A 26,854-nucleotide genomic window follows, 5' to 3' on the forward strand; every position below is an offset into this window, starting at 1 on the left:
ATGAGAGCAGAGCGGACATTGAAACTTGAATAAATACAGTTGGCTAATGGAGAAATTTGTTGATGCTTTCACAGCAAAATAAAGTAGATATCAGGGAAGTAATTATGGTAAAATTTGTTTTTCATGTAATACAGTAATAAATAACAACAACAAAGAAAAATCATCTGTATCTGCTGTCAGCCAATTTGTTGTTTTGAACAATGTTATTGGCCCAGAATTCCACAATCGATGCATCGATAAAGCATGAAAACGTTAAAAAACTCAAATTTGCTAATCAAAGATTTCTACAAAAATAGACCTTTATCTCATGTCCACATTCTTCCTCCTCCTTTCTGCTTAATTTCTCCAAAGTTCCCCTCTTTCTTTCTTCTACATCACTTTAAAGATTCTCATCTCAAACGTTGTGTAAAGTTTTACAGATCGACATTTTAAAAAATGTCTCAAGTTTTTTTTTTTAACTTGTGGAAGACCAAATGTTCCTAAAACCAAACGGCAACATTCTTGCAACCACATGTTACACAGAACACCTGCAGAGACTAATGTGAAAAGTTCTTGTCTGTTTGCAAACAGAAACAACATGTAGATTTTCACAAACACACACACACACACACACACACACACACACTCACTCACTCACATGCACACACACACACACACACTCACTCACATGCACACACATGCACTTACGCACCATGCACACACCCTGGAAGATCACATGTGTTCATTTCCAGCTGGGAGAAGGGGAATCCAGCCTTGTGTTATCTTTTCCAGTCAGGGTAACAAGCAGCGGGGTGAGGTGTTCCCACAAAAAATATACACCTCTTCCTTTTTCTCTCTGCACACACACACACACACACACACACACACACACAACACACACACACACACACACACACACACACACACACACACACACACACACACACACACACACACACACGGAGGCACACACACCCTTTCCGAACATCCCAAACTTCCACAGGAGTTTCCTCCTCATTGCTCACATTCCTGTCAGTTACCTCAGCAAAACACACACTGTTAAAAACCCTACTACTAACACACACACACACACACACACACATACACACACAAACACACACACCAAATACAGCAAATGACCCGGGTAGGAAAACACACACACTCTCCACACACCACACACATCCTCAGTTGGGTTTTTACGGCCCAGTTACACGTACAACCTTCTGTTCTGCAACCAAAAGATTCTTGAATCTTATGGAAATGTTAATAAAAAAGTTGCAAGTCAGACAAAAAGAGACAGAGTGCAAGAGTGAGTGTGGGACTGAGGTGAAAACGCAACAAATGGGGTGAAACAGAGCAAAATCTGGTTAAAAAAACATAAAAAGTGAAGAGAGATCAGGAGAAAGAACAAGGACATGTAATTTGCGGAAAACAAGAGGAAAGTTTGGCAAAAGGAGGCAAAAACAGCCGATACGGAGATACGGAGAAAAAGAGATAGAGGTTGGTAAAAAGGAAAGAAATAAATAGATAAATAGGGTGAAAGACGGAGAACTGAAAGGAAGAAAATCTGAATAACCCTTTAAAAACAGAGCAATCTGGCTTGATTTCTTTCAGAAACGCGAAATAAAGCAATGAGCAACTTACTAAGAAACGACCAAAAAATTGGGAAGAAATTAGTAAAAAGCTACAGTTTATTTTAAATCTTTAAGAGGCTGTTCGAGTTCGAGTTTTAATGTGAGAGCGATGATACTGGTATCATATGAAACGAGAGGACATGAGGAAATTGACCTCTGACCTCAGGATATCTGAGTGAAAATGGGTTCTGTTCGTACTCACGAGTCTCCTCTTTACTGACGTGTCCATCATATGCTCGTCCCCTGCAATTATTCATTTGACTCGTAATCAAGACGATCTGGTAAGAATTGCTTTACCTTGTCAAAATGGACTTCATAACTTCATAACTGAACTTAAAACATATGATTAAGAAATGTGATTAACTGCGATTAACTATTGAGGTTCCTTTATAAATATGGATTATCTTTAAGAATCTCCTCATCTAAATTTCAGGTCATGTTTTTCTTTTATCTATTTTTATTTATTTATTTAATTTGTTGTTTATTTATTTACAATTTGCAGGACATTTATTGCCGAGTTGCTCGTTTTAGAATAAATCAGACCAATTTTTCTCAGGTTTCGCTTGTGAAAAGCTTGAGCACTGCACAAGAAAACTGATGTTAATCAAGGTGTTAAAGGGTTAAAAGATGAGAGAAATATATGGAAAGGGAGATAAAGGACAGAAACAGGGAAATATTGATCATATTAATTATTTTTCTGAATAAATAAGAAAATTGTGTTAATTTGGATTTTAGAAAAATAGAGTGATGGGAAGACAAGGAAAAGACAGAAGAAGAAGAAATGGGAAGACAAATAGAAAAAGTGGCAGAAAGAGATGTAGGATTACAGAGGCAGAACGAAACAAAAGGCAGGAATCAAACTCGTGGGAAAGAGAAGAAAAGCTGAAGAAAAGACAAGAAAATTACAGTGGCTGGGGGGGCTGAGAGGGAATAAAAACAAGAGCGAAAACTGACACAAAAAAAAAGAAGAAAAGAGACCGTCAGGGAGGGAGAGAACAGTTTTTCCTTGTTCCAAATGTTTTCTTTTGAGACCGTCAGTGGTTTGTTCGGGGGAAAACTGTCCCGCCGAGCCAAACTCATTTAGCATCTGATCTGAACTCGGAGAGGACAGAATCAGAGCGGATCACAGAGGATTACAGCAACGCACAAACACTGAGGTGATTGTCTTTCTGTCTCCCCCTGTTTTCTCCTCTTGTCCTCTTTTCCCCACCCCCTTTTTTCTCAGCTACTACGTATCCATCCAAAGAGCAGGAGGACATGAGGACTGAGATCTACAGCTTTCACAGTGGACATTAACCCTATGAAACCTGGGCAAACTGGCTTGATTGGGAAGGAGGCAATGAGCAACTTAAGGGAAATAAATTAAAATTAACAAGAAATTAATAAAAAAAAAAATGTAAAAGAAAATTACCTGAAAATAAATAAAAATAAATAATAACATTTATTCTGTAATATCATTTTAAATATTTAATTATGATAATTGTATCATTTTTCTATATGTTTTTTTTGCCCTATTTTCTAGCTGTTTTAATGAAAAATAACTTACTAAATCTACACATTTTCAACAATTTTCATACAAGTTGCTGTTACAGTTCCTAACAAGTTGCTGATTAATAATAATAATATTATTAATAATAATAATAATAATAATAATAATAATAATAATAATAATAAATAATAATAATAATATATAATTTTATTTACTGAGTGCTTTTCACAATACTCAAGGACGCTTAACAGAGTCAAAAACAAGGTCAATTAAAGTCAGTAAAACATGCAGGATAAATAAAGACAAATTCAGTAAAAGTAAGACAGACAAGAATGAAATGTGCATGAATCAAACATTAAAAGCATATTTAAAAAGTTGTCCTTTTCCCCATGTTTTCAGTAGAAATCTAACCAACTTTACGGTTCAAAGGTTTAAGCACTTGTGAAACGCATCTAAAAGCAGCACAAGAAAAGGTGATGTCCATCCAGGTTTCAAAGGGTTAAGAAATACAACTATGTAGACTATAACTATCGTGTTTGTTCTAGAAGATGGTGCTAATTTTTAGGTGAGATTGTGAATGAAGACATCATCTATCTGCAGGCATCAATGAAAAGTTCAAACCTACAAATATCAAAATTACACTCGCTCCTCACAACCTGCTACCACAAAGAGGACTGAACAAAAAATAATGGAAACTGCTTCCATAAATACAGAAATACAAAACAAATAATACTAAATGTACTTTTTTTTAACAACTTTGTTAAAATACGTGCGACTGAACTTGATCATGAAATCATTAAAAAATATGACACAAATGACATGTTGCAGAATAAAACGAAGACTTTTGTTGACAAGATCAATACCTTAGTGACCCAATACCAGCAATGATTTCTGAGCATCAACATCTGAGGGTTCACAATCTCATCTTCCTATGATGAGGTAGTGTATAAAAAATCATCATCTCCCACATATTTTGCCAAATGAGATGCATCAAAGTGTCTTTTCCTGCAAATCTTTTAAAGGTGTGGCTTCTCACCTGTGCTCATGTGCACTTACAAGTCACTATTACTTCTGAAATATTTTTGCATTTAATTGTCAAGTAAATCTTTGAAATGTTGTAAAAAAATAAAATAGCCACAATTCCATATTTGGTTTTGAGCGAATAAACTAAACTTTGCAACACATCATTTCATCAACACATGTATTACACACGACTGTGATCCGCCAGTAAACAGAGCAGAAGAAGCGAGGTTGTGAGCTGAAGGTAAGACAAGTTGTCCCGGCCATTTAATCCACCTACGAGAGAAAAACAGAGCGAAGTCTTCAGGAATTTGTTCCAATTCGCCAAATTTGAATTCTTCTTTCGTGTCCAGCCCGTTCTCATTCCCAACTCGTCAAAAACCGCCACTTGGTCAATGATTTCGACATTAAACTCTGATGCAAAAAGACATTTAGCAGAGATATGATACGCCACCGGGCCTCACCAGTTGATAATCCCGCCGTACTGCTCCTGTTTTGGCTGTATGATTTGCTGCCAAATGGCCGGACAACTGTGCGATACCTTTCGCAGCGGTATGATTCACCACCAAGTGACATCAGTTTATAAAGCAACTGGATTACACCTATCACGCTGGTATGAAATGCTGCCAGACGGCGTCAGCCAAAATCATGTTTTTTTCTAAACCTAAGCACATGCTTTAGTTGCACAAGGAAATAAACAGAAATACAATGAATTTTACCAACATAAGAAAATACTGTATGCATCGGATGAGCAGAAAACTGAACATTTCCTGTAAATTAGAAAGTGTATTTTCAACAGACACAATGCACTTAATGGGTGTAAATTGAGAGCTTTCCCTGAACGTCAACAAAAAACACAGGAGGAATCCTAACACGCCATACGTGGATGTGAACGTACTGACCAAGCAGCGATATTGACGAGCTGGGATGAGAAAGTGTTGACATGGCAAAAACCACCTAAAGAAAACGTTTGTTCAGTTCAATTCAATTCAATGCAATTCAATTTTATTTATAATCACAAATTATTATCACAAAACAGTTTCCTCAGAGGGCTTTAGAGCGTACGACATCCCTCTGCCTGCATTGTCTAAGGTAACCCCCCACAAAAAAAACCCCCTGCAACAGGGGGAAAAATGGTAGAAACCTCACTATGAGCAACTGAGGAGGGATTCCCTTCACAGGACGGACAGACGTGCAATAGATGTCATAAATAACAATTACATTACAGTATTTACAAAAAGGAAGAAAGAGAGGGAAAGAGTAATAAGTAATAATAATAATAATAATAATAATAATGGCAGTAGAAGGTGCCGTCGAGCAGGATCACGGCATCTGCGTAACCAAGGCCAACGACACAGGCTAAGCCTCAGGCAGGACCACAGCAACAGCACAACCAAGACCACGATCAAGGAGAGCCGGAGGTACAGCATCTGTGCAGCCACAATTCAGACAATTTAATCAAATTTCTCAAATGCCATTTCTATGCAGCTTTTCCAATATAATTCAAAATGAGCAAAGAAATACTTTCACAGTAACACAGCAATCTTGAGAATCACTGCATTAGAGCTAGAGGAGGGAAAACTCCCCAGATTCAATAGCACGGAAAAATATGATTTAAGGAGTCAAATTTATGGAAAAGTCATCATCTGTATTTGAACCTTTAATTTAAGTTACACCTTTAAGTTACACCCTTTCTCCATAAAACACTGCAAGAGCAACACAAACAAATAAAATGGGCTCCTAACCAATGAGCTGGTATCATTGGGATGTTTTTATCATTCAATATGCCTGAAGCAAATGTTAGCAGGACTGCCAGCATTTTGCCATGCATTTAAATTTTAAATACTGTAAAATATGTACACAGTACCACTTAATACACTGATACTCCATCAATCCATTTCGAAATCAAATTTCATACAGTCCATGTTCACTAAACTTTTTTCACATATTCAACTGAGAAACCAAGTTTGCATTGCAGCAGTACAAGAGTGGTGAACCTTTTTCCCATCAAGAGCTATTTCGGTTTTTAAGAAGTCCTCCGACGGCCATTACTAAATTATGAACACATATGATGCAGCGATAACAGATTTCGATAGTATGAAAACCCGCAGTTATCACGGTTTCACGATTATTACCAGTAAATTACACTCATTCACAAACTCCTTCTGCACGAGGTTTCAGCTTATTCGCTATTAATTCACTCACCACAATACTGTCCTCCTCACATTGTCTCTGTCGGTCTGTGGTCTTATGAAAGCTGATGGTTGGACACCCCAACTCCGACGAAAATCCTTACTTTTATCAAAACGCGTTTGTCCTTTCAACTCGTCCAGTTTCGCACGTTTCGGGCTGTAATGGCGCGCGAGACTGACCTTTTTCGTCACTGCCACGTCACAAACCAGGCAAAGTGTTTCGCTTTTTATGTCAACAAATAAATAATCGTTTCATTTCTCCGGAAAAGCGCGCCATTCTGCGTCCACCTCGCGTTTCCTGGCACATGACGCATATCACGTGTCAATCTATATCCAATGTTATCGCGCGATGTCACGTAACCTCAGGTGATGTGTTCACTGACCCTGAACCTGCCTCGGACACCCACAGCCATCAGCGTAATCTCAGAAAAGTAATCGCTGTCGACATTTTTTCCCCCTGAGTTATATATTTATACATATGATTGTATTTCATTTGTTATTTACGACATCTGTTGCTCGTCTGTCCGTCCTGGATGAGGGATCCCTCATTATCCTCTACCGTTCTTCCTGAGGTTTCTTCCTTTTTTTTCCGTTACAGGGTTTCTTTTTCAGGAGTTTTTCCTTGGGTGATGTGAGGGTCTAAGGGCAGAGGGATGTCGTACACTGTAAATCCCTCTGAGGCAAACCATGTTTTGTGATAATGGGCTCTATAAATAAAACTGACTTGACTTGACTTAATATTTATTTTAAGAATTGCGTGGCGGCCGGATTAAATGGTCTTGTGTGCCGCTCACGGCCCAGAGGCCGGAGGTTTCCCACTCCAGCAATATAATCACATTAAATAAATCACTTTGCCACTTTTAAACCAACTTTGCCTCATAACAATGTGGGTAAATAAAAATGAACTGTGGTAAACTTCCATCTAACGTTTGCTTAGATATCTCTCAACCCCCTCATTGGGAAACTTTGCTGGATGACGGGAAGTGATTCTAAAAATGTAATCCGGCGAAGTTTTACTGTCTCTCCTGGGCTGTTTTTCAAACTACAAGTTGTACCTCCGCATTTTTGTATTGCCCACCATTCCTCCACTGACACAAAGAGTATAGAAGCGGGTCAAGAGGTCGATCCGCCCCTCTCTCTGTCTCGCAAACTCAGACCAAAATAAAATCAAACGGTAAAACTAGGCAGCGCTAATTGAATATAAACCAAGACAATGTTACTGCATTGCCTGTTTCTCACCCAAAATGTTTTCAGAGACATATTTTAGTGCCCTGTTTGTGAACAGAGAGCGGACGCCTTATGGCTTCCTGCACAGTGAAAAGAGAGGCTAAAAAAAAGAGCTCAAACAGCAAAACTAAACAGTGCTGATCAAATATAAACCAAGATTCTGTTACTGATTTGCCAATTTCTCGCCTAAAATGTTTTCAGAAACATGTTTAATTACTGTAATATAAGATTGTTTGTCACCAGCCTCCAGACGAGGTCGCATCGAGTCACCCACCAGCGAGAGCGTTTATTGGTCTGGTACAGCACAGTGCATTCTGGTAGTTGTAGGTTTTCTACCTCTTGAGCAAAAGCAAATGCCACAGTAGTTCTTCTCTTTTCAAAAGCACTTGTGTCTTTCTACTGCATAGACGGCATATAGTTAGTATAGAGTCCTCTTTATATTGGTCAAATACTTCTTTAAGGGTTACAGGAAGGAGCCGTGACTGTAAACAGTAAGTAGTTTGACACTTACAAGGTGCAGATTAAAGTAATTACACATATTCAGGTCTTTAAGGTCTCCACTCATACCAAGACTACCACTGTTTGAATATTTGTCTCATTTTCTTTTCCAATTAAATCGTTCCCAAAAACCAATTAAATTCAATTAATCATTTTATTTTTCTAATCCTACGTAAACTTTTAAGTGCTTAACACTGACGTAAAACCAAAAATGTTAAAGTGTCCCAAACATAAAGAGAGTTTTCATAAAATGAATGACTTCATGACAGAATGTAAATGAAGGTGGTTGAATCACAAATGTTTGTGCCACAAATTTATACATTACTAAACTAACTCAGTGCATAGTCGTTGTTTATTTCTTTTTCATTAGACAAAATTATATGACATGTTTCTGTTGTGTTATTCAGAAAACAGTTTTTTTTGATAATTTAGCCAAACTCTTTGCCCCAGAGACTCACAAACCAAAGTGTAACCTTAGACGTGTTTATTTTGAAACATTTTGTAAAAACAGAACAGATCCATTTACAGACAACCCACATTTTTCAAATACAAACACAAACAAAACAATTTTCTACAGAAAATATAAAAATGATCCCTGTCAGACAGATTTAGAAGCATCACAGTGACACTTCTGGGAAAATCCTGGTTTTAATTTGTCGTTATATGACTGCTGAGAAAATGTCCTTTGTTTTAATCCCAAAATCTTGGGTGTTTCTTTTTTTTCCTTCAGATAATTATTACCAAAAGCCCCAGAGTTATTGCACGACTCAAAAAAAAAAAAAGAATAAAAACGCCTGTCTCTCTGATGTTCTTTGTGTGTCACAGTAAATTAAAATGGAAACAAGAGTCTGTTTGGTGTCAACAGAAAAGAATGTCAAATGCAGATGTAGAAGTATTTTTTTAATACTTTGCTTGAACTGCTGCCTCTCTGCGGCTCCATCCTTTCAGAGGAAATGTTTGGAAAAATCTACTGTTGCTCTGTTTTCAACCAATGGTGGCCACAAGGAACGGTGTGGTAAATATAACTGGTTTTAACTGTACGAGATACACGATTTTGTTCTACTGTTTCATGCCCCAAAAGAGTATTGTCTGTAGGACTAATGCAGAACAGATGCAGGATAAATTCTTGAAGAGTGACTTCTGTTTTTTTGTTGTTGTTGTTTTGCTCCCACTGTATACATAAATATTACAGAAAATATGCTACATGAACACATACAGAGAGACCTCGACAGTGGCTACAACTGTTGATTTTTCATTTTCTCAGCACAAACAAAACCACAAATTTTCATTTTGATTTTCAGCTAAATAACACTGGTGTGGGAGGGAGAGAATCTGGTTTGCTGGTGTCGCTGGTAGACCAAAGTGTAACATGTAAACCCATAAAAAACCCATGGAGATCTACAAGAGATCTTTACAATTATAGACATTTAAATCATCTTTAAGGAATAGTTCATAATATGGAAAACACACTTTCATGCTGATAGTGTGAACATCAAAATTATTGTCATGTCTTTGGGATAAATTAGGAGCTGGATTATCTTAATTTAGCACAACAGGCATGGGGTCACAGCTAGCCTGGATTAGCCCAAATGTCTAATTAATACCTTAAATTTAATTAGTAGGTTTTAATCAACAGTTTGTGGTTTTAAAGAAAGTTATATGGTGTAACTATTTCATGGCAAAAAACAACAAACCCACAAATGATTGTTTTCTGTTCGTTCGTTTACATGATGTTAAAATAAAGTCGAATTATTATATCCGTCCCACAAAAATATTTTTAAAAAATGCACGTTAATAGATCAACTGAAACCGTACTAAGTTGAATTTCTCAAAGTTGGACTAACACACCAAGATAATGCAGTTGGGGGTCATTTAACCTTTATTTATATGCCTGAACTGGATCTGAACCGGCCCGGGTGATCTGCGCGTGCTCCAAAATCCCTGTACTTTGACTCAGAAGTCAAGAAGCATGAATTTAGAAAAGAAAGTTGGGAAAAATAAAAGAAGAAGAATGAAAGAAAACAAAACGAGACGAAGGTGCCAAATGAAGTGTAGCGTGCGTACAAGACGTAAAGTTAACTACATGCAAACCATTTGCCTCTTGATAACTTGTTTGGTATGTGATGTAATAGTTCAAATAGAAGAAAGTCCAGGAGGTGAAAGGGCGCATAAAATCAATTCAAGAGCAGTCGTCGGATTTAAGGGCCTAACTGAGCTTTAACTGTAGCTCCACTGAACGGTGCGTGTAAACGTACTGAGTAACAATGGATATGTACAGCCTGTCTTCGATTCCAACTCTCCCTTTAAACAAACAAGAAGAAACATGTTAATTAGTATCAATTAAAGGTGCTACACAGCAGACTTTTTAATTTTGAAGAGGGTAGGCTAGCTGTTTCCCTCCATTTCCTGTCTTTATGCTAAGCTAAGCTAATCGCCTCCAGACTCCAGCTCCTGTATTAATCTTCTCATCTAAGTCTCAGAAAGAAAGCAAATAATTTCCCCACATATCAAACTATTCCTTTAAGAAAAGACATTGATAAAACAGAATCTATAAAACAACAAAAAAAAAAGCACAGTCCTTTCTGTACAAAAACACATTTAAAATTATAAACATTTGACTTTCAATAAGTAGTGTTCCTTCTATACAGCTAAGACATTAAACCCAGTGCAAAAAGAACATTTCATAGTCTCAATTTCTCCTTCACAAACTGCCAAAAGGCACAGCATCTATATATACAGTAAAAGGCTACATCAAAACAAGGTTTCCAAAGATCACAAGGCTTACCATTATCCTTAAATGAGTCGGTGACATTAAGGACGGGGCAATTTGTAATTATAGTGGTCAAACTCTGACGTATGACAGGATGAATGTTAAAGTATAAAGTGAAACTGTTTTCATGATCTACCGCACAAGACTTATTCGAATGGCACTTCATTTGTAGAGCCTAATTTTCTGAAATATGAGGAACTAAATTACACTTTTTAACTTATAAAAAAAGACATTTTGTTTAAACAAGTGATATGTTTGTTATACCAGAGAGGCTTACTGGTTGAAAAGAATGATCTTTGATTCATCAACATATCTGCCAGGAAGCAAAGCAACTTGAGACTTGCAGATTTTGGCACAGAGTTTGACGTGAGGCCCTGTCATGGACTGAGAGGGAACGGCATGTATCGAAAACCCCCCGACCCGGCTTGTAAAACATCCGGATAGTTTGTGGGAGACATCCGTGGTCTGCTCTGGCTTTCCGACAGCACTGAGAAGCATGTGGAGGCTGAATGAAGTCTCTCCATCTAGTCTTTTTCTCACTGTCCATCTCCCGAGTGTCTCCTTCATTGTCCTTCATGTTCCCCATTTCACAAACGAGATAAATTAACCTGAACTTTGTGTGGTTCAGTGGAGATGAATATTTGTCTGGTCCTGAGATGAAACGTCAAAAATGATATGAGATGACCTTTGAATTTGTCATAGTTGTGGATTTTTCTGATAACCAGAGTACAGTGCAATTCAATTTTGCATAATCCTACAGTCTGTCACCACAGAGGCGAAGAGTGCAGAGAAAGAAAACCCCAGGAACGAGTATTTGCAGGTACTTCAACTACGACAAGCACTTGCCGAATCCGTCAGACTGTGTAGCCACCAGAACAACTTCAGGTCAAAAATGTAACCAGCTATTGATAAGATTCCTGGGCCATTAACACACAGACCTAGCACCCTTTATCAGTATAAAAACACAATGCTATTCTATCATGCTCTCCAGCTGCCTTCTCTTTACATACCCAGCACATTTTTTCTCTATTTTCTTTGCCCAAACTCAAAATATTACAAACTTTAATCTGGACGGCACCACTGTATGTCAGGACGCATTTATCTGTGCTATTCATTTGGACCAGCATATGATATCTTGATAAAGAGCATCAAGCTTGGAGTGATGCAATAGAAATGGTCCATTGTTTTCTCCTTAAAGGAAACTTTCCTCTGCAAAATGAACATTTGTTTATCAGCATGTTATACCTTGAATTTGTAAAGAAAGCTTTTATCACATGCCCCAACAGTGAGCAGAGAATCCCAAAACAAATTTCATGAACTAAAATCACTGTGGTCCGCATTTACAAACAGCAAAACTATATCAAAACAGCCGTTTACAAACTCACAGCCTTTGCAGTATAATCCAAGTCTCAGTTATGCATTCATATGCATAGTATTTACCCCAAATGCCTTTTTGTTAAATCCTATATGATTTAAAATGCATCAGTGCAAACAAAAGCAAGCTTACAGTGCACCACTCGTAGGTAGATGTCGTTAAACATTTTAGCAAAAATGCACCTGTTAGATAAAATGAGACTTGGATTACAGTGAAGGAGTTATGTGAGAGTTTTTAAACAAATGTTTTGATGTTATTTTGCTGTGGTTAGATGTGTGACCAAATGACTTCAATTCAACTCCTGTGGAGCAAAAAAACAAGTTTCTCTCATGATTTCAAGGTAAAATGTGGGTAGTAATTGGTAGTACTTGATATACAAAACGTTTAAGGTAGAAAGTATTCCTTTAAGCTTGCAAACACCTTTAGCTAATTTAATCATCTATGGCAAAATGACTGACAGTGGCTGATTTTGCAGTTGCTCAGCAAAAAGCCAAAACCTTTTGCTAGAGATCAAAGGTGCAAAGGCGCCTTGAACTGAAGTCTACGAACCCATGCAAGCAAGCTGACATACCTGTCTCTTCCCAAGTCTTAACTAAACACACTGTGGCTATCAAAGAAAGCTATTTAGCTGAGCAGCTAACTGTACAAGATCATGTTCAGAAATTAATTGTTAATATAAAACTAAGCCATTAGCATTTGTAATTTTACTTAATTTGACAAAAGTGCTTACTTTGCCAGTTTTTTCCAGTTAGCACATTTTTTCAAAAACTGAGTTTTGGCTCCATCCCACTTTGCCTCCAGTAAAAGTAAAAAACACTCATCCACATCTTTGTTTTTAGTGTTTCGATTTAAGATTTGGAATCTGTGAGATACATTAAAAATGGCAATGTGAGCCAAAACCAGTCTTCCCAACATACTTCCTCCACAACATGTACAAATGGTTCAGATGAACCAAATCAAACTGTGCAGTATGTATGGAGGTACAGAAGAGAGATGAGATCATGGAGTATTTATCCAGTGATACAGGCACTGTAATAGACAGCACTGCTGGCATCAGAGAGAGCCGATATGAGAGGGCTGCTCCCTTCATCACACCCACCAGCACCACTCAAAATGCTACTGACATCCCTGTTAAGAATACTGCCATTCATGCCGCTACCTACACTACTGCTACTGCGCCCGCTCAGGACTTTGGAGCCTCCCCCGCAGCTTCCACCACGTCCGTAGGCCTCCTCTCGAGTCCTCCCGACATTGACATACTGGTCAAATTCATGCCTGTCCACTTCGGACCAAAACTCAGCAGAAGACGACCCCAGATGGCAGGAGGACTCGGGATTGGAAGGGTCTAAGTGCAAAGGTGGAGGGAAGGTTGATGTGGGGATGGAGGAGGAGGAGCAGGAAGAAGGAGAACTCTCAGGAGGAGGTGAAAGCTGCCCCAGGTGAGACGGCATGTAATACGCAGCATTTGGAGCGCTGTTGGCGTACATTTGGCCAAAGTAGCCGGAGGGTTGATGTGGCGTTTGGTGGGATTTTATTGGCTCAGGGAGGCTGATGGAGGGCTGGGGGTAGGAAACAGGGGAGGAGGAGTCGGACAGAGGTGGTGGGCACTTTACGGGACTCCTCAAGGCGATGTGGTGACCGGAGGTGTGATTCAACCTGGAGCTCATGCTCGAGGTCATGTTTGATTCAACTCTGGAACTTCGGCCTGGACTCAAACTGGAATTCAAAGTCATTCCTGAACTGTGTGTCACTGCACCGTTTAAGGAGTTGTGGTGACTGTGGTTGTTGTAATTGTGGCTGTAATGCTGGTTATGATGGTGGAGGTGGTGGTAGCCGCTCCAACCTCCCATCCCGGCCTCCTCTTGCACATGTTGGGGGAAAAACACAGATTCCCCGGCTCCATCTTCCAAAACATCCAGAGGGGACATCTCTGGAGTGGGCAGGCCGTAGCTCTCCAGCTCAGAGTGTCCCGGGGCCCCGAGGTCCCTGAAGTGCCCGAGAGGGTGCAGCAGGTGGTGGGAGTGATGGTGATGCGGAGGGTGGCCGCTGAGTTGTCCGTAAGCAGAACTTCCTCCAGTGACGCTTTCTGCACCAGGTCCTAACCCGAGGCCTGGAGCCCCGCCCTGGGCCAAGCTGTGAAGCAGGAGCCCCGGTTCGACCCGCTTTAGTTTTTTGGTGGTTTTCTTGCGGCGAGGCCTGTACTTGTAGTTTGGGTGATCCTGGAGGTGCTGCACACGGAGACGCTCTGCTTCCTCCACAAATGGTCGCTTGTCTGTGGCACTCAGGGCCTTCCAGGACTGACCTGAAGGAAAAAGACAACATTTAAGAAAAAAAAATTATTTTCATCATCTTGGCTCTGTGAGTAGAGATAGATAGATTCACTTTACTGAGCCAAATTGGCAAATTCTTGATTGGTAAGGTAGATAATAAAATGATATATATTACTGACAATCATCACATAAATTAAGACATCAACATAATCTTCATCAGACACTGGATTGTAGCGCTTGTAACTAATGATTATTATTTTTTGATCAATCTGATAATTATTAGACTTCAGAAATAACAAAAAAAAGTGAAAATAGTGAATAGTGAAATATAAATACAAAAAATATTTACACTATTTTAAATATTGTATCTGTTTCAGAAGTATTTAGAACTAGTTATTCCTAACCTGTATCAAGGTCATAATCAACATCATCTTTGTGAGACAGGTGATTCTAGGGCTCCAACTAATGATTATTTTATAATTGATTAAGCAGAAAATTAATTTCCTGATTTCAAAAATTATTTAGCCAACAAAATAACGTGAAATAATGGGGAAAAAAATGCTCAGCAATATTTTCTAAACAGCTGCTAAAACACAAACTGTCATGATTGGTAACTCTCTATCTGACATATTTATACGCTGCATTTTGTGCTCATAATCCCAGTTTGTCTTAGGTTTGTGGACGTTTCCTTACAGAAACTTGATGGTTTGAGTGTCAGAGTGTCTGAAAATCTCAAGCTGCAGATGAGCTCAGCAGACTTTGACTGAGCTGAGAAGCTCTGAGTTTGAATTTGAAACTTTGTATTAAGCAGAGTGACAGACAAACAAGCTAAACAAATCTAAGAAAAACGTACTTTGTTGTGCTTTTGCTATCAACATGAAGAATCTTAGGATAATGGTGTGAATGTGACTTTGACTTTAGAGACTTTAGAGTCACCCACAGAGCTGAAAATCGGATTTTACTAATCACTCGATAGACTTGGCTGAAATAATGCAAACAATTAGTCTTTTGCTCCATATACATGTCATATAAAATGTCAACAAAATAACTATTTGATTTAGTTTGCATCACATGATCATGGCAAAATTAACAACACACCATGTATCACATAATTAATTATTCTTAAAAAGACTACCTGTTTAAATAAAGGATTAAAGAAAGTAAACAAAGACTCCAGCCAAATATTTTCCATCAAACCCCTCACCCCCCCGGACAGTTAAAAGGTGGTCATAAAAAGTTTGTAGTTTCCTCTGTGGAGGAGAACGGCGGCTGCGGTCACTTTGGATTCATGTCGGTTTCAGTGGATCGTCAAAACTATGGAGTTTGAAACATAATGAGCACATGATGGACTGTGGAGGAGTTTATTTATGCTAGAGGAGTGGTTTGAGACATTTCTATGGTCATTTTGGATTTTTTTTCATCTTACTCTGTAATGGAAAAAATGACTAACTTGTTATACTTTTAAAGTGTTCATTTTGTGCTTCAAGATCAATTTAAATACAGCACTTTAATGTGGTTGGTAATATTATGATGATCTCTGCTGTTTTAATTAGATTATCAACATTAGTCTTTCAGCTAATCATGATTTAATGTCACTTTAATGCTTCAGGGGTAAAAAGTGAAGCTGTTTCAACTTTAAACCCCTCAAACCTGGCAACTCTGCAAACAGACAGATTCAACAATAAAATAATAAATATAAATATTTTTTAAAAAATACTCCAAATGTATTTGTTTTGACTTCAAAAAGTTTGTGTCCAGGCTGCCGTTAATTTTTTTGTTGATGGAATTTGAGGAGACGATTCATTACAAAATTGCCTCAACTTGTGCTCTCAAAGTCAAACTTATTTATTTATGAGAGCCATGACGCTAACTTTTTTAATTTAAAAAAAAGTTAGTGTCTGGGCTGCTTTAAAATTTAAAGTTGAATTTGATTTTAGAAGAGAACTTCAAAAAATTAAAGCAGCCTGGACGCTGAATTTTTAAAGTAAAAACAAATACTTTACTTACACAATGTCGTTCTAAAAAGAAAACCAAGAGTATGTATTGTACTTAAAAGAAATATTATGGGACAAAATCTATGTTGCTTTTTTTAAAACAATGATGATAAAATGATGGATGAACTGTCAAAGTTTTGTCAAAAGAAAAACATACTGCAATATGCTTATTGTGTGGTCATATAAATATGAATATTTCTGATTGCTGATATGATGCTCATCATGGTTATGGTTGTGTTTTTAGCTCTACGAGGACAACAGTGACTCAGATGGGTGGGGTCTGTCACACTGAGGTATAAATATTGATCAGACGAGAAAAATCAAATGTTGACTCAGACCGCGATGTCACTTTTATAACACTTTTATGATATGTTTGTTCAGACAATCTAAATTGTTCAGGATTTAGGTTTCCCAAAAACCTCTTTAGACTTTAATGATCTTTTGGGGCAAAGGTCATCTCAGCCTGAAGATGCTTTTTGGAAACTGGGATGTGACCGATTGCACACAACAAAGTTCAAACAAATGCAAAGAAATTAAATAACTTTCTCACTCACTCGACTGGGAAACTTTTAAAAATCTGCTTTCTCTAATTGGATTTCCCCAGTTTGGTTTCAAAGTTTTGATGCCCTACATACTGAGTTTTTCTCCCACTGATTAGCTTTTTGTTGCCGTCTTACCGAGCATCTTGCTGAGCACAGCGTTGTGCAGGTCGGGGTTCTGCACGGCCAGTCGCTTCCTCTCATCTTTAGCCCACACCATGAAGGCGTTCATGGGCCTGCGGATCCTCTGCTCGCCCCCCACAGGCTTCCCATCAGCCGTGCCCGCCGACACGCCTCCCGCCTGGCTCAGCTCCGGACTCTGTCCTCCTGAACTGGGCGTCAGAGAAATCCTCGCCTCTGTTCTCCTCACGCTTCCAAGGCCATCAGGAGAGCTGCAGTCCCCAGAGAGGTTCTGTTCAAAGCCCATTTCAGAATCAGAAGCAGGACTCGGGGTCCCGGACGCCCAGGGGCCCCCGAGGGACATCCGTCCGGCATGCAGGAGAGTCTCTCTAGACAAGCTGGACTCGGTTAAATTCATTCCAGGACCGGGCTTGGATTCAACTTTTAGTCCGAGTGGAATTCTGCAAACGTCTGTTTCACTTTGTTGGGTTGCAAAGTTCTGGAAAAAATTTGTAGCTCAAAGTGTTTCAGATGGCAAAGAGAAAGATCAAGAGAGGAATTTGATGGATTTGGAGCACAAATCCCAAAGCAAAGCATCGAGATCTGAGAGGAGGGGGGAAGACGAGGAAGAAAGAGAAAACAAACAAGTTGTGGTGCAGGATATTCCCCCTGAAAATGATCCACAATGACTCTGCCTCTTTCTTTTCTTCACTCTTTTTTTTTCTCTCTCAAAAGACAACAGTTCTTGTTTGGAGTGTGCGGTGCAGCGGTTTGTCCAGAGCTCGATTCCCCTCCGTCACACGGGCCGTCCGACTCGCTGTCTCTCTGTCTGTCTGCCCTGTTTGAAAGTTTTGAAACTTGTGGCCAGATTTAACCGACCCACGCTGAGTATATATACCCCGCCCTGACCAATCACATAAATATATAGCCGGGGATTTAACCAATGAGACGCCAGGCGGGCGCGAGAGGAAGGGACGAATGTGTGTGTGGGAGACAGAGCGAAGGATGGAGGGGGGGGCAGGTCCAAGCACTGCCTCCCCCTCTTTCCTCCTCCGCAACCGCCACCCTTTCCTCCCCCCTGAAGCCTCACACACACACACACACACACACACACACACACCCTGTCCGCCTGTACAGGGAGATGTAATCAGAGAGGTTCCATTGTTTCTGCCCAACTGAGAATGGAGCTTCTCACACACACACACACACACACACACACACACACAAATACACACATTCAAGGCACACACACATGCAAACTGTTGCACACACACATCCATGCATGTCTGCACAGATACACTCTCCAACACACACACATGAAACCAGCACACACATCAAAATGAGACGACACATTTGTAATTAAGTCTGCACACAAATGAGAGACGTGCACATATAGAATGTGTTTCTATATGTGTTAGTGTGGGTGCACCGTGCGTGTGTGTGTGTATGTGTGTGTGTGTGTATTTGAGGGCAGAGCAGTGGTAACACAGTCGACCACAGGCCCAACCAAAGTGATTAGTGGCTGAGCTTAACAACAACTAACTCAGAGAGAGAGAAGCAGTCAGGGGCAGGATGGGGGGGCGGGTGGTGGTGCTGATGGAGGTTCGGGTATATTGTACCCTTAAAGTAAAGTTAAAAGTTTGATTGGTGCAGCAGCAGCCAGATGCTCAAACAAGACAGTGAACTGCTCTGTGACTGTGTGAGTATCTGAGCGTAGTGATTAAAATACTGGTTGATGCAAAGGTGTATATTTGTCCCTTAAACAGGATCAAGTGCAACAATTTACGAACTGACTTCTACCACTGACAATAAAAGTTCTGTGATACGTGACAAATAAGTTAATTTACTTACTTGTCATCTGATACCACACAACCTGCAAAACACACGTGTCGCTAATGTAAAGATGCAAATTAAACTGCAGCCTGATCACCCGAGTCAAAATGCCTCATTAGAATTAAGTACGTATAAATTTATGTGGGTGGGGATGCAATATCTCATGTGATTACAACTGTATATGACTGCAGTGTTAATGAGCTACTCAAACACAACGATGTCATGAAATCTGATTTCTTGAAGAAATGATTATGTAATGTACAGAAAATTAAAAACTGTGCTCACTTAAACAGGAAGCAATCAAAATAAGAAAATGTTTTACATTTTGCGACTCAGAAAGGAAAAGCCAGGGTAGAGAGAGAAGCAAAAGAAAAGAGCCGAGAGAATCAATGGGCAGATTTCTGGCCCAGTCTGCTCTCACGCTCACGCTTTGGCAGCACGCCTGATGTCATTATACAAACATTGAAGCACCCTTTAGCGTCTGTGTGAGACGCACTTTCCAAAACCTCAAATGTAAACCCATTCATGTCATAATTACACATTTAGAGCAACAGGCATAATTTAAAGAGCACAAAAGTCCACGCATGGGCGGAAATGGACGTGGATGGATCTAACAAGCACAGGACTTTAGGCCACGAGACCAGAGCTCGACAGCAACAAACAACATTTGTTGCATCATTTGAGCACACTTTGGCAAAAACTGGACCGTCTGCAAATCTGGAGCACTGCTGGAACGTACCGTTTATCCAACAGCTGACAGAGGTGGGATCCGAGGAGGCTGTCAATCAAAACGTGATCTGATCGACCACACAGTCTGGAGAAATTATCCTCAAAATGAGCTGTTTTAAAACTAGGTTTAATGTGTCACCACATCCTGAAGAAGGCACAAGCTGATACGCATCGGTTCACTTTTAATGTTTCTAGCCCTATAATTTAAAGGCCTTTTATGCTTTATAAACCATCCTGAGTGCCTGGACCTGGATCTTCACTAAAAAAAACACTCAACTTTGATATAATATGTGCATTCTTACTATTTCAAGCCATGTTTTTAGAGGCTTTAACATACTTGACCACTATAATGCCGTTCTGCATCGCATACTGAAGTTGTGCAATTGCACAAAAAAAATCAATAAAAGACATGAAGAGATGCACTCTTTTTAAAACACACAGACACTTCCTCTGCCTGAGCTAATAAAAATGTTTGATCTTGAGTGACATCGTCTGTCAAAGTTACTTTTTTATGGTGCAGGAAGAAAGAGTCAACTCATTGACATGTGGTGCTTTCAAGTGCTGCTTCAGAGAATCTGAAATATGACAGCGAGCCACAGAACAGTTTGAAGATGCTCCATAAACAAATATGAGCGTGATGAAGAGTGGATGGGATTCTGACAGCTCACTGAATCAAACACACTGTGTTGTTGCGACACTTAATGTATGTTTTATATTTTGGTGCAATGATCAGTTTCAGCAAATAATTTAGATACAAACTCTGAGGTTTGGACACGGCTTCTGTCTGCTCAGAGCGTCTGAACGGAAAAACTGTTTTGTTGCTTTAAAGTCAAATAATATTTCGAAACTCATCCCTCAACTGAACAACCTCTTAGGATGAATATTGTATGCGGTGCGTTTGTGTGTCTGCCAAGGACATGCCCCCCACCTTCTCCCTCCGCCACAGTATAATGACCCCCTGCGCACGTGCACACACACACACACACACACACACACACACACACACACTTACTTTCCTCCCCACGCCCAGCTCCAGGGGAGACTGCTGCGGCGTCTCAGAGCCTCCTGCTCGACTAACCAGGAACTACTCCCACTTACCACCGCTGTCCCAGGACCCCTGTGTGTGTGTGTGTGTGTGTGTGTGTGTGTGTGTGTGTGTGTGTGTGTGCGCGTGTGTGTATCTGCTGCATCTTTAGGTCGTTGTTTATAGCTTACAAGTATGGTAAGTGCATTGAGTTGTGTGTAATTGTACGCCTAGAAACAATACACATTTAAGAGTTGAGCAGAAACACAGTGAGAGTCTCAACCACTCTTTGTGTAATCTTTATGCCAATAATGTCTAAGCATGTAATCCTATTGTGTCTTATTTCTCCCCCGTTATTGCTTTTTTGGGGGGATATTCGAGGGTCTAAGGACAGCGGGATGTTGTATGCTGTAAAGCCCTCTGAGGCAATCTGTGATTTGGGGTAATGGGCTTTATAATTAAAATTAACTTGACTTGACTTATTGTAGACAGCACAAAAAGTACGCTGAATTAAGGAAAAGTTTGTGCAATAGTTGTGCATCTGGTCTACAGAAGTTTTTTTTTTTAAACTCTGTGTACACACAATATTTAAAAGCAGAAATCTTGTTTAAAAAAGAACACACACAGACAAGACGATTTTTCTTGAAAGTATAAAACTGCAGCTGAGTTTTAAAATGGTAAATAGGGCATTAAACTCACAATAGATTCATTTAAATAAAACAACACGGAGTAAACGAGTAGTTAACTTTGTAAATTTACATTCACTCAGATATGTTAATTGAAGGGAATCTTGGACATTTATGGGAATAGGTCAAAACTTTGAGAAATATGCTCATTCATTTCCTCTCTATCAGTGAGATGAGAAGATTGATACCATTCTCTTGTTTTTTGCAGTTTTAGTGGGACTTGTATAGTAAAAACAAAACAAAAAAAGTGGTGAAAAAAACACCATCTGCACAGCACAGAAGGATAAACTGCAGTTTGTCAAGAGGTAGTTTCAGCATGACGTTTGTATGGTTTAAATTATATACTGTTAGATATAATGTGGTTATTTGTGAGCTTTAGAGGTGCAGTTTTGCATTTTTCTTTAACTTGGTACCATCTGTTTCCCCCTGCCTCCAAACTTTATACTCCAGCTGCAGCTCTATCAGGACACACACGACTGGTATCAATAGTCTTCTTCAAATATACATATTCCCCAACATTTTGAACTCTTCCTTTTTATATTTATATTCCTAATTATATTTCAACATACTAACAGTTAGGTCTATTTCCTCTCATAAACTAGTAGCACAACTTGAAATTCAGACCTGTGATTTACTATAGTTACATGCCAAAAAATAGTTATTTATTTATTTATTTTCTATTGAGCTTATTCTGAAAAAAAAAAAGTGTTATACGAAATTACATGGTTAATGAAAATGAATATTCCACGAATATTCCTGTTGACATGCAGACATGCACACTCCAATTATCTTGCCCTAATTTGTGTTTCACATCAAAAAATGGAAAAGTGGAACATCTGGAGCCACTTCGGTCATTTTGCTTCTTTGTTTCAAAATATTTTTTATTTATTTATTTTTTTAAAGTTTCCTACCAATGTTGGACTTGGATTTTAATTCCTTCAACCACCCTCTTGGAAAGGTTGGCATTGCCACATTTCTGCATATTCAAAAATCTATTAATATCCAATTCTCTCATAACCTTTAAGAGTAGGTGTGTTCTTCCGTACAATCAGAAATGTGGGCCTTTATTTTGGGCATGCATCTCCACCTTATAGTCTTGCAAAGTGTTGACTTGTTGGTTTGTGTGCAATGTATCCATGACAACACACAGAGCTGACCATGAACAAGCAAGCGGCCATGTATCGCAAACTGCGGTAAAAAATGCAGTTGAGATGCATATTCCTAATATGCTGTTTACATGTCCAAAGAATGAACACTAAAAATACTAACATATCACACATGTCAATCATCAAGTGCTACATTCGGAAAAACGTCTATATCCAACAAAATATGCTGTTAACATGACTTAAATCAAATTCTGAATATTGTCATATTTAGAATAATAGTGGACTATTAGTTTGCATGTAAAAGACAATAGTGATGTAAACTGAAATTAACCAGGGAGCAGATTCATGCTCCCTGGTTAATTTCACTTTACATTACTATACAATATACATACGTATAAAATCTGCAAAATCCATCCAATCGTTGAAGAGCTATTTCCCTCCATATATGACCAACACTGCCACCCCTAAAGCCATGCAAATGTAGCAACATTATTCATTTTTGCTTTTAAACAATATGAAAATGTAATCAGAGGCGTCTGGGAAATAATGATGTCAGCAGCGGAAACACCACATCGCCTGGCATCCACAAGTTCCTCCACCTCATCTGTCAAGTTCTTAAACCGGGATACCCAGCAGTTCATTATCACTTAAAATCCCGTCTGTGTGTGGATGTTTCGAGAGAAAAAAAAAAAAACAATCAGGAATGTGTGTGTGTGTGTGTGAGAGAGAGAGAGAGAGACAGTGTCGTGGCACCACACCTTTGCCACAAAGGAAATTTGGCAGCCACTCCAGACTTTGTGGCGAGAAAGAAAAGAGAGACAGAGAGAGAAAGACGGAGGCAGAACATGGCAAGAGGGACATTTTTCCTCGCAACTCTTGATAACACACACACACACACACACACACACACACACACACACACACAAACAAAAAAACGCACCCACATTCTGGACAAGAAGCCAAGACACAATGGCATCGTAATGGGCGTGTTTACAAGTGTGTGTGTGTGTTTGTGTATGTGTGTGTGTGTGTGTGTGCACATGTGTGTGTGTTTATGTGTGGGAGAGGTCATGTTCACACACCGTTCTATTTTCGAACACGCTGAAGGAGGGAAGTGTGTGTGATGATGGATTGGAGAAGCACACACATACACACCATTAACACAGGTCGCCACGGGAATCCCCCACCTCTGTCACCGATTGAAACACACACACACACACCCACACACAAACACACGCTTGCATAATGCACAAACTACACAAAAACAGACATGCACATAATCTATATGACCTTTGACCTTTACAAATATGACTTTAACAGCCTTCATGAAGCGACAGCAGAAGAAAATAAAGGTTTTCAGTATCATTTTATTTTTTAAACTAACTGAACACCTATCTGGGTCAGTTCCTGTGCTTGAGTTGTTCATCATACGGCTGCTGAAAATTCTCAATTGTGATTGGCTGGTGGGTGTGGCTTCAGTTTTAGCACTCAGATACTGTAACTGGGCACTTATGAGTTGGACTGCAGTTTTAAATGAATGCTCCAGTATCAAACTGTAGGTAAAAACGGCACCAGTGATGCTTACCTTGGAGCTAGGGTTATTATTATAACCCATAAAAAACTGTCTGCTTATTTTCAACCACGCAAAATAAATTTAAAACATGTTCGACATTTGCATGAACTTGGACATCCGAATCCTTTAACTTTTGGAGCATGCTTTTCATGTTCACCATCTTAGTTTGGCGCTTAGCGTATTGACATTAAAATAAGCAGAAAACACAAAGTACAGCTGAGGCTGTTGGCAACATCAGAGGTATTAACGCTGCATTCAAATGGGGTCGTGTTTACCGTGATTACGAGAAGAGTCCGTTTGAACAACCTCCCTCGTGTAGTTTTTACAAGCTTGTAAATAGAAAGTTTGTGGAAGCTCCAAATTCACCTGTTTGATGTGTTTGCTTTCGTTCTCAGAAATAGTGAAGGCATGGGCTCTAATTTTTGGCATATGGTGAGTCAATATATTGTGATTTAGTTGTATAGAGTTGTCGTTCCTAATTTTTTATGTTGGAGGAAAATGTTGATATTCAAAATGAGACATGTCAGAAAGCACAGATCAGCAAACAAACAGGTTGTCGAAAGACATCAAGATAAAGATGAATAAGATCAAATATCTAGCAATGAAAGAGATCAATAAAAAGACATTGTTACATGTGTTATCATAAAGTGTATAAGGCACTCTCATCAAAATATAATTTATAATGACCACTGTGAGTTTAGTAACCTGATTTCAGAAGGAATAAAAGATTTGGAGTATCAGTTAGTTCTCCACAAAGGTACTAAAATGGTGGCCTGAAGACAAAACATGATGAGGTTGGTTGATAATAGTCTTTGCCTTTCTTTACCGTACACAAGTCCCTTTGCTAGACTCCAATGATCTTGCAGCAGATTGTAACAATGCCTAACAAACTCCTCTTGTCCTTAATGGATGATCCATTCAACCAAAATACTTTCGATAAATGAGCAATAAAAGTTACTTAAAATCCTCTCACTAGGTGGGCTTCCATTAAATCTAAAATTGAGTAAATTGTAATTGTGAATATTAAATACACCTAACTGAAACACGTCAAAAAAAAAAGACAAAAACTCCCATTTCTCAAAAAAAAGGTTTTCGTAATCACTCGCTTAATATACCAACGTCCCCTTCGATTAGATATGATGACAGCTACTGCGGTGGCTGCAAAAAAACAAACCTGCTAATGTTTTTAACATCCATCGACATGCTTACTTTCAATGAGACAGAAGTGGCCATATTTGGATAAGAGGGGTAAAGGGGTGGATGTGACGCATCGACTGGAGAGACGCCTAACAGTCAGCCTGTAACCCAAAGCAGCCCCGCCTTGAAATATGCGTAACTTTAAGCCTTAATAAAATGTAAACGCATGAGTTACATATAAATTCATTTCATACTACTGGCATGAAGGGGGAAATTAGAGACCAAAATTTCTGCTGTAAAGTTGAGCATTTTAACATGGACATCTATGGTGATTGACTCACTCTTGGAGCCAGCCTCAAGTGGCCATTAGAGGAACTGCAGTTTTTGACATTTACGCATTTGCTTCATTTATCAGCCCTGAAGGTTGTCGCTTGATGAGGTGATGACTGAAGTATGTTGGATTCATCCTCTGGGTACCATAAATATGTGCACAGCATTTTATGACAACCCATCCGCGTCTGAACCGAAGTGGCTGGCCGATATTGCCAGTGCCATCCCAAGAACCACGCCACTGCTCGAATGGCTAAAAAGTGGTGGAATAAAAAGCATCACAACTTTAAAAATGACCTCAATAAAATGCCTGTGTGGCAGTCTAAAAGGAGATGCCACAATGAAATAAAACAACCTTAAAACACAGAATTAGGTGTTTGAATGAGGGTTTTAATTTGGTGTGTTGATGACAGTGCAGGACCTACAACATGCACAAAGCTAAATTAAACTACATAAAGTTTATTTTGAGAGCTCTGGTTAATTTTTTTCCCAATTTCAATGGTGCACCCTGCTGACACTGCCTTATATTCTCTTTTGGTAATTATGCTTTTTTTCTCTACAAGTGTTTGGCATGCTGAGTGGCTCCAAAAGGAGTTTCACGATCCCATGAAACTCACTGAAAACCCACTGTACAATTCAAAAGATGCAGCTCAGTGAGAAAATAAGTCTGTTTTCCTCAGTTTTGCTTGTGTTAGATGTCTGCATGGTCATTTATGTGTTTATGTGCGATGTTTTATGATCCAAAAATACGTGGGCGTGATTAAGTAGAAGAGTTGTTTCTCCCTAAATTCCCCTTGAACTGGAGGTTTATACAAACCTTAACATGCTGAGTCAGTTTCAGGCTCCTGGTGTGTATGAAAGTGGCTCCAAACTCTGATTGAATAATTTCATAGATATGTGTTTTTATAAATATGTGTACTTCCAAGCTGCTATAAAGGCTGACAAACAACTTTATTAATTTTTCCCCTTTTGGAGACAGCGACAGAATGAAAACTTAACAGCTGATTTAAAGTCTATCGCTCGAACTTTCCAAGGCTGCAACAAAAACTGATTTAAATTGGGGAAAGATTTTACTCTTATTTGTGTTTATTTATGCATTTGTAAGAATTGTTCAAACTGTTGTGTCTCTCTGTCAGATTTACATTTGAAAAGAATATTTACATCCAGGTTCACTGATAATTCAACACTGAACACATGGTGAGAATATTACTCTGTAAAATACAGACTGGTGACAAATCATGGGAAAAATCTGTGTAAAGAAATGTACCAAATGTAAATGCTTCCATACAGGGCACAAAGGGGTCGCTGCAAGGGCGTACGATTTTTATT

The 26,854-nt window shown here is 39.1% G+C and overlaps 1 protein-coding gene across 1 annotated transcript; it reads right to left on the bottom strand.

The window, feature by feature from the left end:
• Positions 1–8,508: 8,508 nt before the first annotated feature.
• On the bottom strand, positions 8,509–17,956 carry sox18 (SRY-box transcription factor 18). Its single transcript, XM_042491938.1, has 2 exons — positions 17,126–17,956; positions 8,509–14,486 (listed from the first exon to the last, which is right to left on the bottom strand). The coding sequence occupies exons 1-2, from the start codon at positions 17,523–17,525 to the stop codon at positions 13,195–13,197; spliced, it is 1,692 nt and encodes a 563-aa protein (XP_042347872.1). The 5' UTR covers positions 17,526–17,956; the 3' UTR covers positions 8,509–13,194.
• Between the last annotated feature and the right edge of the window lie 8,898 nt (positions 17,957–26,854).

The sequence above is a fragment of the Plectropomus leopardus genome, chromosome 8, assembly GCF_008729295.1.
Source record: "Plectropomus leopardus isolate mb chromosome 8, YSFRI_Pleo_2.0, whole genome shotgun sequence".
In the NCBI taxonomy this organism is placed as follows: Eukaryota; Metazoa; Chordata; class Actinopteri; order Perciformes; family Serranidae; genus Plectropomus; species Plectropomus leopardus.